Below are 15,665 nucleotides of genomic sequence, written 5' to 3'. Positions count from 1 at the left end.
TTCCTGTGTCAATATATTCACTTAATGTTATATCCATTGTCTGTGTGTGTGTGTGTGTGTGTGTGCATGTGTATGGTGCGGCTATAATCAGCTGATTCTGCCCTGACTTGACTGAATGGAGGGGGAGAGAAGGATAAGGAAGTTGTTCTAGAAGGGAGATGGGGGTGACCTCAGAGAATGTAAATAGAAAATAAATGGATGTTTTTCTTTTTTCATATTCAAAGCTAGCTTTTTATTTTCATAGAGAATAAAAAGTAATTAAAACGAAAAAACGATGTTTTAAGAGTTTGAAAACAAAACAAAATATCGAAAAAATTCGCTTGCTTTTTTCCTTGGAATGAAAAAATTCGTTTTAGTTTCTCGTATCGACCAATCATAACAATTTTGAATTTATGTGTTGTTACCAAGTCTAGAAAAATCTGGAGCAAAAAAATGTTTAAAATTGCATATTTCAAGTCCATTTAGGCTTAATAATGCACATGTTAAGGCAAATATGTCCTATATTTAAATATTCCCCTCTTAAAATGTAAAATGAATAAATAAAACAAAAATAAGACATTTTTAATTTGTTTTGAATCAATAAATATGCGAAAACAGCTAATTGAATTTAACTGATAAATAAAAATTTCGAGCGTGACAGGACTCGAACCTGCAATCCCCAGATCCGAAGTCTGGTGCCTTATCCATTAGGCCACACGCCCTATTTGATAATGAAAGTAAAATTAGCAATTTTATAAAACAAATGCAGTTTTCAAAAATAGTTGCAAGAGCTGAAATATTTAATCACGCAACCTTTTAAATCAAAAGTCTATAAATTTTTTATTGAATAAAAATATAAGAAAATCTAATATAACAAGGATCAAAAGAGCAATAAGGCGAAAACCATAAAGGCTATTAGGAATGTCAAAATATGATTTAAAGAAATTTTGTAGCATTTTTTTAGTAACAACAATTTAGGGACAATTTTTTTTTGATTGGTGTCCAATCGTTTCAACCTCTAGTTGAAATCTACAGAAGGGTAATCTTGAGTAGTATTATTAGGGATTTGCGGACATTGTCATATCCCTAAAGATCCCTCTGTTTTATTATTCTTCCCTTATTAAAAAAATTTTAATAACAAAGACGACATTTATTGGTCCATATGATTTAGTAAACAACTCTTGTGTACACTTTTTCAAAATATGGAGCCAGTTAGCGAGCTAGAATTTTAATAATTTTAATTTTTAGCTATTTTAACTAATAAAATGATCAAAAAGTATTAATTTTAAGGATTTATGAATATTGTATATATGAATTTATAATTTGCCTATGTACTGTAACTTTTCTATTTTAATTACTGTGTAAATCGGAAAAAACTTACAGCAAATTTCAAGAAAAACTAACATTAAGCCCATAAAGTGGTGAAGGGGCGGGGGGAAGTGTCTCACCCCCTTAATTTCAGTCAATATTTACCTCAAAGCTTGTATCAGTAAAAAGTACTTGTTGGTGTTTCAAAATAAAACAGCCTGAAACCTTGCTGGGCCCTATATATTGAAGCTAGTTTTCCTTTGTATAATGACAAACCCAATCTGCGAGATCATTACGGAAAATCAAACTAAACATTACTATGTAATACCTAGGGTCATCTAAAAAAACGCCTATCTCAGATATACTTATATCAACAAGTAGTACGTATTAAGAAAAAATACATTAAATTGTAAGTTTTATATAATTACAAAGACGGTTTAATAATTTTAACTTCTTGCAAGAGGTACGTATTAGAAGTATTTTCTATCAAATATCCAATCTTGAAAATTAACAACTCTTCCCTTCTATAAACCACATTATTTCCTCACATAGGTGTATGCTTTACGTCTGTATTTTTTCAGAAATGTAATCAAAAGTATTAAATAGATCGTTTAATATCTACAAAACGGCAATCAAAGTACAATTGAATATGTCCTTTAATGACAATAATGACTTTAACCCCACAAGGTAAGAATTAATTTTTGTTTTGGTCAGATAATTTAGTATTGTAGGTTAGAGCGTCTAACTTTAAACGTCCGTAAAAGTTTGTCTGTTCGTCAGCGTGACGGAGCCGTTTGATTTTGGTGCATGTGAAGATAGCGGCTTCAACTCCGACCTAAAATCAAGAAAAACTCATCATATTTTTTTGCCAAGTCTAGTTTTGACTTTTGAAGGTTTTATAAGTTCAATTTTTGATAAAAATGGACTTTAAAAACTTAAAAGGGTCCTTTGCATACGACACAACAGAGTTACCAAATTATAATTTAAAAAATCTCTTTATACTTTAGCTTACCCGGAGCCGGAGCCGTTTTTAAGGAGAATAACGGCTCCAGCAAAATATGCCGGCTCCGGCTCCACAACGCTGTTGTTCGTTTTTCCTACTGTCGCGTAATTGACATACAACTGCGCGCAGCTTATTCATTACATACATAAAATTTTATTTTAGTCGTTTTATGGAATTTGTACGTCTATTTATCAATGAAAAGTGATTTACTAAAATTATAATTTTCTAAATGAATTGGTATTAATCTTTATTTTCATTTTAGGTTTGAAAAATCACTTGGAGTTTTAACCATAAAATTTGTTTCCCTGCTCAAAGAATCCGAAGGTGGAATACTCGACCTAAAAGTTGCAGCCGACGCCCTCAATGTGCGACAGAAAAGAAGAATTTACGACATAACAAATGTTTTGGAGGGGATTGGACTGATAGAAAAAAGAAATAAAAATTGTATTGTTTGGAAAGGAGCAGTCGAGGGGGAGGACTCACAGGTTTGTTTTCTGATAGCGCAACTGTTCTATAATTAAGAAATGTACGTCCGCCAGTCCTTGAAATTGAAGGATGAAATAAACTACTAAAGTTGCTTAATATTGCATTTGGTAATGTAGTTTAATAAATATTCATTTATTTTATACTGTTTGTCATCTTGAAAATTTGAATATTTTTCTGGTGGTTTAGTTGAATTAGACGTTTGATTACTTAAGTTAATAAAGTTTATTTATTGGAAAACATGTAATTCATTAAATCAATTAGGTGTTTTGCTTAAAAATATAAATAGATTTTATTTAGAAAGAAATTGAAGAAAGTAACACCTTCTCAACAATATATTAATTTTCTGATTTTAGGAAGCAGCAGATAAACTGAAAGTTCTTGAGTATGAAGTTGATTTATTAGAAAAACATGAACGAATGCTGGATCAACAAAAATTGGTGAGTCATAGTTGAATATAAAAGTATCTTCAACTTTAAGATAAAATTGTGAACCTTCAGGTTCTAAGACTTACTCGTGACTTCTTAGCAGTGTTCTGGAGCCGGAGCCGGGAGCAGCAACATTTTTGGTGGAGCCGGAGCCGGATCCGGAGCCGTATTTTTCGTTAAAAACGGCTCCGGCTCCGGACTAGCTAAAAATGATTTTTTAAAGTAATATTATAATTTGGCAACGGTCTATTTCCATATAATAAACTGAAAAACTATTGTTACTTAACAAATAGACACACATCCTTCTACTTTTATATAGCTTTAATCAAATAAAAGCAAAATATTTTATATTATTTATTTTATTTTATCAAATTCAATAATGAAAAAAAATTGATATATTAATTTTAAGGTAGGAGCCGGAGCCGGAGCCGGAGCTGGAGCTGGAGCTGGAGCTGGAGCCGGAGCCGGAGCCGGGAGCCGTATTTCCAAATACGGCTCCGCGGAGCCGGAGCCGCATCAAAATTATACGGCTCCGGCACCCTGCTTCTTAGTATAAGTGAGGGGAGTCCACAGGAGCTTAAGTAAGCTAAACTTATTCAATACGCTTACACACATTGTTGTGTAAGACCTAAATTCGTGGTTTCTAAGGATTGGCTTTCTATCAATTTTAATTAATAGACAACTACCCCGGCCCTTAGAATACACGAATCTAATCAGTAATTTTTTTTCGGCAATGAGTGGCGATTGTTTAATTTTTTGGTTCTAATAAGAAATATTTAAACAAACAATCTATTTTATATCTTCACTGATTATTTTTATTGTTTCAGTGGGCCCAGCAGAGTATAAAGAATATATTAGATGACACATCCAATTATCATTTATCCTATGTTACAAACCAAGATATTTGCAAATGTTTTGATGGACAAACTTTATTAGCCATTCAGGTTAGTTTCTTAAAACTTAAAGGAATAGTTATTTATCGCATCTTTTTTACAGACAGCTTTCCGCGGATTTTAATATAAAAAATCAAAGATTTAACTAGTCTTGTTGTCCCGAGGAAATATTGTTATCATATTTTCAATAAGTCTTACATAAACTAATAAAAATACCTAAGAATTTGCTGATTTTAGAGTATTCATTGTACTTATATGATCGTTTGAATGATTTTAATTGCATTTAATAGATTTTAATTAAAATGTGTACTTACCTACCCAGTCTCAGTCCCGACTAAAGTAACTTTCTTAATAAAAAAATCTTTAATTAAACCAAATCAGAGAGGGATATTTCAACAATATTGCCTCAAATTCAAATATCAATAAAAAATAATCATGTTTGAGACTAAAGAATTATTTTTTTTGTTTGTCGGAAATGTCGAATGCATCCTTCAAATAAAATATGCATAATTGTTAAATTCTCCCAACTTACGTTTTCTAATAATACCTACCTACCGAATTACAAAAAAAAAGGTTTTTTATTTCTTCATTTTATAAGTTGGACTTTGGAATTTTAAAAAGACAAGTATTTGATGTATTTTTATTATTATCCAGGCGCCAAACGGGACCCAGCTGGAGGTTCCGCTACCTGAGGCTCAGATCAATGGAAGTACAAAATATCAAATTCATTTGAAATCTGAGAATGGAGAAATTTTTGTTTTGCTTGTGAACAAAGAGGCAGATTCTGACCCTGTTGTGGTCCAGGTCAGTTGGTAGAAGTCGGGGATCTAAAGGGATGAGACAATGGCAGAAAATTTGATGGTACATCCAAATGATAATACTAAAACTAAACCCTTCCATAGATTAGATGAAAGTCCCCAGAGTTGATAAGCCAACGAATACGAAAACGTTATTATAAAACTTGGGGACTCCCGACTAATGTAATAAACAGCCCAATATCCCCTACCTACCCGGGTATAAATGCATTTTTCGAGAAGACACACCCATCTCCCGTCCCCAACAGCTTTTTCCCCATTTAGTTAAAAACAGGGATGACAACAGCAGGTGAGAAATTCATATTTCTCCCATAAAAATCCCATACCTATTCATTCACGTTTCATTATTGTTTTATTCTTTCTATATAGAAGCCAAATAATTCATTTTCTTTAAACTTTAATTACCGACAAACTGACGCAACTGAATGGATATAGAATATACGTGGATATTATGACAGGAAAAAAATTGTCAATTTTGGTTGCTAACATGGACCTCGTTTATTAGTCAGTTCGTTCCTCAAGTAGTAAGGGAAGAGAATGGGATAAGGGGGGTGGATGGGGGTACCTTTATTTTAGACAGCTACTAGTTTTACTTTATTAGAGTACATGATTATCTTGTGTAACGTCCAATAATAATGAATCCATTTTTAGGTGCCACCACCGTCAGAAGTTACAGAGGCCATAAACCACCATCAACAGCTTCAACAACAGGCTGGCACAATCCCCTTGCCTCCAGAAGTGACACACATCAACCTTCCCAACAACACAGTTACAACAACCTCAAGTTTATTGTTGAACAGCTGTAACCAACATCAGTTGACTTCCAGAAATGTGATAAATTGTCGCCAAAGTGTTAATAATTCCTCGCTACCTGTTATTCATAATATTTTCACTGATACACATAAAGACATTAAGGTTGGTTTACATTTCTCAGCGTAGCTGCATTAAATAGGTTCGTTTTCTACGTCTTAAAGTTTCCATGATTTTATTACGTAATTGATTATAATGTAACTAATGGGAAAAAGTAGTTATTTGTAAGAAACTTAATGTTGAAATTGTTGGTCAAAACTTAGAGCTAATATTTTGAGGCACTTGCGGTGGGAGGGGGAAGTCGAAAAGCCAACGCCCCTCGCTCAATTTTAATTTTAGTTTTAAAAAGAAAAAGTACCTACCTAAAAAAAATGTTGTGATGGGATTTCTCTTGGGAGGCTGTTGGTACCCTCTCCCAAATAAACTTTCCCAGGACCTATGAGAAGCTACACTGTAAAGGAGAACCATATTGGTTCAGCGGTTAGCAAGATCCTTCGGAACAGACACAGATCATATGATGTTACTTTTATATACTGATCAACTAAAAGGTCATTTAAATTTATATTTTTCGAAAACCTGGTACCTATAATTAAACTATTTTCAGGATATTTTGATACCTGCTAGCGACCGTCTTGGTCTTGACTCGAACCAGCAACAGCAGATGATAGTTGTTGATCATGCTGCTGGCCAGAGAAACATCCAGGTTTCCGGTCCGGCAGGTCAACAACAACAACAACAAATTGTGATGGTACAAAGATCTGATTCTAATATACAACAGGGAGGAGTATATTCCATAAAAGTTACCTACCTATGATTCAATGATTAAAATAACTAATTGAAAATTCCTATAGACAAAAATTAAAAAGATATGTATGTTATACTAGTTAGTATTTTACATTACTTCTTTGTCTAAGAAACTCTAAAACATTGGTGGTCTCTCAAGTATTTTTTAGTTAAAATTATTCGGAGCTGGCGTAGTTCACGGTAAAATGAGGTGAAATCGATTATTTTTAGAAGTAATAACGGTTAAAGGCTGCTATCGGCCAAACAAATAATTTATATGTTTTATGTAGGCACACCATTGTAACCAACAAAAGAGTGCCTACAAAAAATCTGTAATAGTCAATACTCAAAAATAGACACTTTTCTCACAGCGCTAAAAGACATATTTTACGCGTTTTTTCTTTTGCTAGGCACTTTATATGTATCATTGGAGTTTGGCAACATTTTACCGTGAACCCCGCCAATTATTCTCATAATAAAACAATGTTTATGAGAAAAAATTATCTCAATGAAACACCTTGGAAAATACTCCTTTGTCAATCAGGTTAATCTTGGAAAGCGTGAGCATGCGGAAGATATGAATGAGAGTGTTGATGATGTCAAGAAGAGGATTGAAGACATCCCAATGCCACAGCTTGGCATGGAAGTTCCTGGCCTGGATGATCTTATCACCTCGGAGAGTAAGTTTTACACTTTTACATTTCTTCTCAAATTCATAAACAAATATGCCATATGAGTAATAAATTGTCGTCTATTGGCTTGTCCCTTAAGATCTCTGGCTATAAAAACATGGAGACTATAGAAGAAAAAAAATGTCCTTTTGTAATAACATTTCATCCCTATACATTCTATATTATAAGGTAGTAAGGTTGTTTCTTGTCTGAAGCTAAAGATGTCTAAAGATACTGGCTATAATTTTGTATACTTTTCAAGAAAGCTTGATAAATTACTTGTGGTTTTAGGCCTTTTTCCTGACCTGACCTTCCCCGCCCTCCACTAGAGCTAGGGGTGCAGTCACTAATATTATTCTGTAGTCAAAACAACAACATTTTAAGATTTGTATCTAATCATTTTTGTTTTTAGTGTGGGGTCCTTTGTTACGGTTGAGCCCTCCCCCCTCAGAAAAGGATTACTGTTTCAACCTGGATAACAACGAGGGTGTCTGTGACTTGTTTGACGTTATCTAATTTATATTTTTATAGTATTTCATCAAGGATTTTTATTTGTTTGAAGATAAACTTTATACCTAAAATAATTTTCCTTTAAAATATTTTACTTCTTCTTTACGCTTATAATTTAAAAAAATGTTTTTTTTTCTTCTTTTCTTAAACTTATTAATAGATACCTAATGAAAAAATTTTAAGCATAGTTATTTATCGCATCATATTATAGACAGCTTTCCGCTGATATTAAAATAAAAATCATAAGCTTAAAACCAGTATTGTTATGACCGAGTGGTCGTAGGCCGGGGTTACCAAAACCGGTGTTGAGTTTATGATTTTTATTTTAATTTTCGTTCGAAAATAGTCTATAATACGATGCTATACTTGATTTTTTAGTAAAGCTGAAAATCGAAGTTTAGTTTCATATAAAATTGCAACTTTAATACCTATTATGGCACTTTTTAATAAGTTGAAATTATTTAAAATTCACATGAAGTTGTTTTTTTTTATGCATGCAAAAAAATCTTCCAATTTAAAATAAAAAATCCTTTTAGTTTGTAGAAAAAAATTATTTATTTTGTTTGTTTTCTTATAAAATGTGATACATTTTTGATCTCAGTTTTTTTACTGAATTGTAAAAATTATTTAAATTTTTTTAAGACCTATTTTGTATAGGTACTTACTTAGGACTAGTAAAAGTAGATTTGTTCACTAGCCTTGTTGCTTTTACATTTAATGCATAATCATATACAAACCTTCTTAAATATTAATTCTATTTTGGCTATAAAATTAAACATGGACGTCAAAGGGGTGTTTATCCTCCTTAAACTTTGAAACCCCTCATTTTACCCCCTCAATAAAGCTTTGACGTCCTTAAAACAGATTTTTTTAAAAATACAATTTTCCCTCAATGAGTAGAAATCGTAATAAGTTTATTTATTAGTGTAATTTAAAATCCATTATTCTTTGACTTTATTAGATTTTTGCTAATGATTTAATATTTTTATATGTAAGGTAAATTTGAAATAGATTTGTGACTCTAAAAGTGTCATTCATATAAAAAACAAGAATGATAACATCATTAAAAGCGAATTTCAAACGAAAGAAATAATAATATTTTTAAGCATTTATTTGTAAATTATTTAATATATATACAGTTTATATAATACACACAATATCAATAATTATGAGTTTTCAAGATATTAAAAAAAAAGATATTTTAATCATAAAATAAGATTAGGTAAAAAAGACTGGTATATTAAAATTGGATTTCTATTTACATTTGTTAATCTTTTTTTTACAATAAACAGTCAGGAGGTTGAATTCAATTTTCTTCTATTATTTTGAATCTACTATTTTATTCTTGAGTATTTTAATCATTTAAGTAAACTTTATTTAACTTTTGAATTCAGCCGCCTAACTGTTAAAGCATTTTTATATTAGAGATTAACTGTTTTTATTGGCATTTATAAAAAAATTACTTTAAATTTCAATACTTTTTTTGCTTTTATTCAGTATACATTTAAAACAAATAATGTAAATTGTATAAGATGTACTTTAAAAAGGCCAATATTTTTCTTAAATTATAGGCTTGAAAATAATACCCCATGAAATTCTATAGGTATTTAGATTTAAGTTTTGATTTTAAATATCCTATAACATTTTTTAATTAGGTAGGTACTTAGTAAAAAAGAACTAAACTTTATGATATGTTTTACACTATAAAACAACTTTTTGCTGCACTCGATGTTTTGGTTATTTGTATTCTCGGTTCTTAATATTATTACAGTAAGAAAAAATGCTTTCAATTATTGTATTTTTTTTTTGAAATAAAAAACACTATTAACCGATAATGTCAGGGCTCGGCAACCCACTTTAAATTATTGTTTTAGAACTTTAAAAACCTTCAAAAAAATAATGGCTACCCATTCCAGCAGTAGTGTTTTATAACGGCAAAAAAGGTAGAAATTTTGCGGTTGCCGAGCCCTAGTCTATACACATTGTTGTGTTGGTTGCCGAGCCCTATTATATATTTTGGTCTGTTGGTTTTATATTCTTGGTCTGTAGTCACTGGTATCAGAGGAGGAATCATAAAGCTTCCTTTTCGACACAGTTCGGGTGGATCTAAAAAAACAGCAGATTAGAAATTATCCAGCAAATAATATTTACTCATCGCATCGTATTATAGACAGCTTTCCGCGGATATTAAAATGAAAAATTACAAGATTTAAACCAGTAGGTAATATACATGATTTTTCAGTATGGATAAGAACCAGTTCTAATCAAGTAGATATTAATCGGTTTAGAAGCTATTCTGAAACGCCTGATAGGAATAAAAAGCAAGGATAAATATGTTTTTATAAGCGCAGCAAAAACGAGTATGATTTATGCTGAAAGTAATACACAAAGGAGAAAATACAAGGGGAACGGCATGATTTGGTGGTTAGGAAGTGAAATAACAAAAGTCCGGTAGATTGTTGAGGGTTTTTTTGAACCACTTTTTAATAAAGGACAAAACAATGTATATGTAGATTGTAGATAAATGCGAATTTGTCATAGGAATCTTCATTGAAAATTTGAGCTATCTATTTTCAATAGCAATTGAGAAAATCACATTTCAACCACATATCGTTATGGACTGGCAGACAAAGTAAACCATAGAGTAGTTTCGCTACTAATAATAAATATCATTATATTTACCTCATATTTCTTAGTTTTCTTACTCGTTGTAGGATGTAAACAGCAATTCCGATGCACATAACCTAAGCGATAAATTATTGGATGTTGCACCAGATTTTCATTTACTCGCAAAAAGTAAAACTCGCAGGTGGCTAAAGTATTCCCCCCCATCCACCCTCTTTACCCCACCCCACTCCTACTAGGTGAACGAACTAGCTTTATATATGAACTGAATAAAACAAATTCAATATACTTAAAATTTATTTATTATAATAAGTTATACAGAAATTATGATGATACTTATTTAAACTCTAAGCTGCCTTTCTTGCAAATAATTGATACATGGGAAGTTTAGCAAGGGCTTGAGTTACAACATTAGTTATAGTAATAGAGTCACTAGCAGAGTCACTCGCAGTTGAACCATTCATAGTAGAGGAGGGTGCTTGCGATACTCTTGATGACGTTGCCGCTACTGATCTTGCTCGAGAACCTTTGGAGTAAACTGACTTAGACCCTATTGTACTTCCTGATTCAATAGGAATTTCATCCTGTCTCTTCAGTGATGGAAGCATAGAACTATTGGTCTGGACGTAAGTCTTAAAATATTCCTTCATGGCAGGGATGGTGTTCTCAATAATCTTGTTGTCAGCCATTACTACGTGATGACCATCATCTGTTGCCTGAAATTGTCCAACTAGCTCCAAGATTTCAGCGGGAGAATGTTCCACAGTTGGCTCTAGAATGCTCAGGTACCTGACCTTCCATTTTCTGTCCACGATGACCACTGTATTGGCAGGATGACCAAGTCTGTTGTCGTTGTGTAGAACTCCAAAAGGCCTGATAAATTCCTCTTTCTGATCACAAACAATTGGCATAGTATTTTCAGCTGCTTCCATTGTCTGAAGCCACATTTCAGCGGTAAAAATAGACGCTTTTGTAATAGCCAACAGCTTGCAGCCAACATTTTCAAACTCTGCAGTCATTTCAGAAAATTTTGACAACGTGTGCTCAGAAATAGAGTGGGACGCGCCAGACAGAAACAGGATGACAACATAGTTTCTGCCATATTCTTGGATATCAAAATTGCCACCTTTTCCGCCAATGATAGCGTCTGATGTTTTGATGTAAGGTATCTTTTCTTGTGGCAAAATAAGCTCGTAAAATTTGGACTCCATGTTGAAAGATTTATATTACAAACTGAACTAAAGTTGAAAGATTTTTCACAACTTATTTGGAAGATTTTTTGAAATAAGTTCCGTGGATTTATTTGTTGCAAATTATTTCTAAACTGAAATTGTAAGTGGATATATCCTAAGGGAGAGGTGACATTGGACTGACTGTAAATTATACTTTCACCCAAAGTTATATAACACTATATCTTATTCGTTAGCTAAAATATTTTGATTAAAGCTTGGTTTTCTTACCTGTAAAGCAGCAATAACGGCAAGAATCGTCACCCAGGCGATTTTGTTCTCCTGAATTATAAATTAAATTAAAGTTATGAAAATTTAATATGTATTGTATTATAATACAAAGTAGGAGGATGGTAACCTGTCTGTCTTTTACAATTTCAAAGTTAAAACTTTCCTTTGGTAAAAAAAATTGTAAATTTATTTCAAGATAATTAATTAATAGTTCTTTATCGCATCGTATCATAGACAGCATTCCACGGATATTAAATGCAAAATTATTAGATTAAAACAAGTTTTTTTCCGCTTTCAGGGGCCAAAGGCTCAAGCTAACAAAACTGGTATTGATTTAATTATTTTTTTAAAAATATTCGCGGAAAATTGTCTTTAGTACGATGCTATACATGATTTTTCAGTATGTCTATTTCGGTTCTAATTGATCGGTTTCGATGCTATACTGGAATATAATCTTTACCTCAAACCATCCAGTGAGAGATGTGTGACAGGCTGTCTGCTTCATCCTGCGGGTGGCCCCGTTGTTGGTCTCCTCCGCAATCCTACCATTGACATCCAGCTCGATACTGTACCAACAAATATTAACCACACACACAAGTATTATAACAATGCTTTGGCACATTTTGTTATAAGAAAAATTAATATTAAAAGAATATAAAAATGATCTTCTTGGAGTATATTTCATCAGAGTAATAAGGGGGGGGGGGAAGTTTTGACACATTTGCGTAAACAGTGAGTATAGGCTTTATCTTTGGACTGAGAGGATAGGTTATTAGGGATAAAATCATTCTTATATGATGAATTTTCCCAAGTTTAAAGATTTTTTGGATAGGCCTCCAAGTTCAGGAGCTGCAGTCCTCCAGGTCCACTGTTTACGCAAATGTGTCAAAACTTCCCCCCCCCCCCTATTTTGCCAACAACTTTTTAACCAGTCAAAATAATCAAATTATTATCCCAATGACTGTAATTATTAAAACCTTTAATCAAAGTAATATTTATCTGACTGAAAAGTTATGGGCAAAATACTTTTTATGGTTTTGAAGAATTTTTTAGTGATTTATAAAAATTTTATTTTAAGTGATTTTTCAAAAAGTGTATATACACAAATATTTCCGTGATTGCAATGTGACATAAATCCAGTGATATGTAATTGTACAGGTGTAATTCAAATTCCTATTGACTTTAATTTTCAAAAATTATTGTTGAAGATACTAGAAATTTTACACAAAGGTAGGTATTTTATTAGTATTTACAATTACGAAATTATCAACTGTTTGCTAAAAATCAATAGGTTTATTAAGCAGTGCCTCAAAAAAAGCTTACACCAAAAACAAAATTAATTCGGAAAAAAAAGACACCTGTACGTGTTTTACAGCTGTCGTTGGGGGGCAACACATCCTAAAATTGACGACCTCTCCATTTGCCCACCAAATATTATCTTAAGTTTATTTCGCTTGCTGATTATACCTTATTCCTGCTCAAAAACTTACTAGTGACGGCAACCCTGTCACCTAGGGACTCTGTATAGTATACTATGTTCAAGGTGGATAAAATAGCATAATACCACCCCAAGACTCAAATCTAAAGATAGAAGGACCTACATATAGCTTTCCAAATTGGAGAACTTAATCGGTTCAGTGGTAATCTAGATCTTGAGTGAAAAATTATTACTTCGTATCCTGGGATTTTTGTCCTCATTTATTTGAGCCTAAAATTATAAAAATCAAGTGACAGATATGTAAATAAATTAACATAATTGTTGCAAAAAAGAAACATTAACTGTTAGTGGGACATTCAAATTTACATTTCCTTAGAGTGAAACCCTAGAATCTAGGGAAGAAACCACACTAAAATCAAAACAAAATATGATCTTTCTAGAGAAATTACTAAAATAGTTGAAAAGACATATTTTATTTTATAAATGACCATAATTAAAGTTATATCATCATGGGATGTCATCAAATATTTTCTTTAAAATCATTTATTTGGTAAAAAGTGTTCATTCATGTCTTTTAAAAATGCTATAACCGTAAATTTTATAATCCCTTTTTTTTGTATTCAATATCATAAGAATAGGTTAATAAATACTTTGTGGTGGACATAATGTCAACACAAATATCAGCAAATTAGATCTTGTAGAGAATATATATGTTTTCAATTGGATTTTATATTAGAGTATCATGTACTATTATAAAGTGAACCTCTTATCGGGCTAAAATAACGATTCCCTCCTTTCATCCAATTTACCCCATCTTCTACACTCCCAATAGTTGAGCAAACTGACTTATAAATGAGTTACATGTTAGCAACCAAAATTGACGACAATTTTCCCCCTGTCATAATTTCTACGTATATATCTAGATCTATTTATAAACTGCATGTTATTGACAGTTCAGAATTTAGGTTTTTGCTGAAAATAAAATTTACTGTTTTGGTGTCTTTTGGTGTAGTAAAAATGTCCCTTTGTAACATACTTAGTCAAAATCAGGAAGGGAGGGGACATTGGACTGGAAATTATACTGGTCTCCAAAATTTTATAAACACGTTATTAACATTGGTCTATTTCTTGATTGCACAAATTAGCAGCAAATTTTATTCTACCAAAGGGGATAATTTAGTTTATCATAATTAAGAGTGAATATCAATTCAACGTGTATTGTCTTATTCCTTAAGAATCCTGGTCAAGAAATTGCGCAAGTTAAAGATCAATTACGCGCGGGACAATCATTTTTATTATTTTGATCAAAATCATTAAAAAATATAATAACTTAAAATAATGTATCATTATTTCTTAAATTATAATGAAAAGTTCAAATAATTTTTTTCCATTTAAAAAAAAGGATATATGCAAAGAAGTAAGTTTTTTGGGTATAGTCCCTTTCGTGACAACGCTCCTTAAGGGGTGTTTCTTCGTTTTTCTTTCACAGTAGCTTTTCTCCTATTTCTAACCCCTGCTGGGCCAGTTGCCTAACCCTGTGGGGCAATCACCTAACCAAATAAAACCTAACCTAAAATAACTTATCAAAAGCCATTTTTAAAATACGACGAATCGCCCCTTAAGGGGTGTTGCCACGAAAGGGATTATTCCCAGGTTTTTTTAGTCTGTAACTTACTATTTCAATAAATATTTCAATAATTGTGTTTTCCTTCTTTGGTAAGATTTACAGAGGTCCCAGGATGGTTTTAGGCTATTTTATGTTTAGTTTTAAGCCTATATTCAATTTTCTATATAGATTATTCTACAATTTAAAGAAAAGATAAGCAGGTTTTAGGCTATTTAAGGTAATTTGCCCTCTACGATAAGGGAGGATCCTAGTAATTAAGAATTAAATTGACCGGAAGAAAAGATTTCCAATCTCCTAACTTTAATAGTATCTTGTGTTCAAGCTTCGTTTTCATGGATATTGCCTTCCTTATTACCAGGGAGGGAGTCGACATTGAGCTGTTTATTAAACAAGTCCCCGAAGTTTTATGAAAAACGTTTTCTCATTCGTTGGCTAAACAACCGTGGATAGTTTTTTTTGAATTTTGATTGGTTAGTTCATTATTTTAATTGTCCAATAGTTTCAATCCAAAATTGTTGAATAAGAGATAAATTTGTGAATCATCATTGGGAATATACATAAATTTTGCAGCCATTGTCACATCCCTGTTATTTTTACAGTTATATATTACACCTTATATGAAATTTATATAATTTTCGCGTTTCACACTCAATTTAGCCGTAAAATTTTATAGTTACCATTTTCAAACATTTATATAAGGCTCAACAAACTTTAAAATTTAATAGTTATTAATAGCATCGTATTACACACAGCTTTCCTCGGACAGAAATATTAAAATCATATGATTAATTTTATTAGCCCCGAGTGATCAAAGGCCCAGACAAAAAAAAAA

General features: G+C 31.9%; 2 protein-coding genes and 1 non-coding gene across 4 annotated transcripts in view; 1 reads left to right on the top strand and 2 right to left on the bottom strand.

The window, feature by feature from the left end:
- Positions 1 to 628: 628 nt before the first annotated feature.
- On the bottom strand, positions 629 to 701 carry TRNAR-UCG (transfer RNA arginine (anticodon UCG)). Its single transcript has one exon. It is a non-coding gene; the product is annotated as a tRNA-Arg (tRNA).
- Positions 702 to 1,866: 1,165 nt separating this feature from the next.
- Positions 1,867 to 7,740, top strand: E2f2 (E2F transcription factor 2). The gene is made up of 9 exons (XM_080163723.1): positions 1,867 to 1,974; positions 2,553 to 2,775; positions 3,130 to 3,213; positions 4,029 to 4,145; positions 4,749 to 4,898; positions 5,561 to 5,824; positions 6,324 to 6,498; positions 7,048 to 7,182; positions 7,586 to 7,740. The coding sequence occupies exons 1-9, from the start codon at positions 1,937 to 1,939 to the stop codon at positions 7,687 to 7,689; spliced, it is 1,290 nt and encodes a 429-aa protein (XP_080019849.1). The 5' UTR covers positions 1,867 to 1,936; the 3' UTR covers positions 7,690 to 7,740.
- A 1,036-nt stretch (positions 7,741 to 8,776) lies between these two features.
- Positions 8,777 to 15,665, bottom strand: part of LOC145322003 (CD82 antigen-like) — a 60,943-nt gene continuing 54,054 nt past the window's right edge. The window contains exons 7-10 of one of the 2 annotated variants that reach the window (XM_080163729.1): positions 12,229 to 12,334; positions 11,769 to 11,819; positions 10,366 to 10,427; positions 8,777 to 9,789 (exon numbers count right to left, since the gene is read on the bottom strand). In XM_080163729.1, coding sequence (XP_080019855.1) covers positions 9,714 to 9,789; positions 10,366 to 10,427; positions 11,769 to 11,819; positions 12,229 to 12,334 — 295 coding nt within the window. In that variant the 3' untranslated portion in view covers positions 8,777 to 9,713. The remainder of the gene's footprint in view (positions 9,790 to 10,365; positions 10,428 to 11,768; positions 11,820 to 12,228; positions 12,335 to 15,665) is intronic. The other variant, XM_080163730.1, reaches the window with a different exon arrangement.

Source organism: Acartia tonsa, chromosome 6, assembly GCF_053477335.1.
Source record: "Acartia tonsa isolate MP-2025a chromosome 6, ASM5347733v1, whole genome shotgun sequence".
Classification (NCBI taxonomy): domain Eukaryota; kingdom Metazoa; phylum Arthropoda; class Copepoda; order Calanoida; family Acartiidae; genus Acartia; species Acartia tonsa.
This window is presented reverse-complemented; position numbering and strand designations above follow the sequence as displayed.

Excerpts from the sequence above, each read along its gene's own strand:
- E2f2 (XM_080163723.1), top strand. The coding sequence starts at position 1,937 with ATGTCCTTTAATGACAATAATGACTTTAACCCCACAAG. Across the intron at positions 2,776-3,129 it reads TCGAGGGGGAGGACTCACAG|GAAGCAGCAGATAAACTGAA; the intron begins GTTTGTTTTCTG and ends TTCTGATTTTAG. Across the intron at positions 3,214-4,028 it reads TGCTGGATCAACAAAAATTG|TGGGCCCAGCAGAGTATAAA; the intron begins GTGAGTCATAGT and ends TTATTGTTTCAG.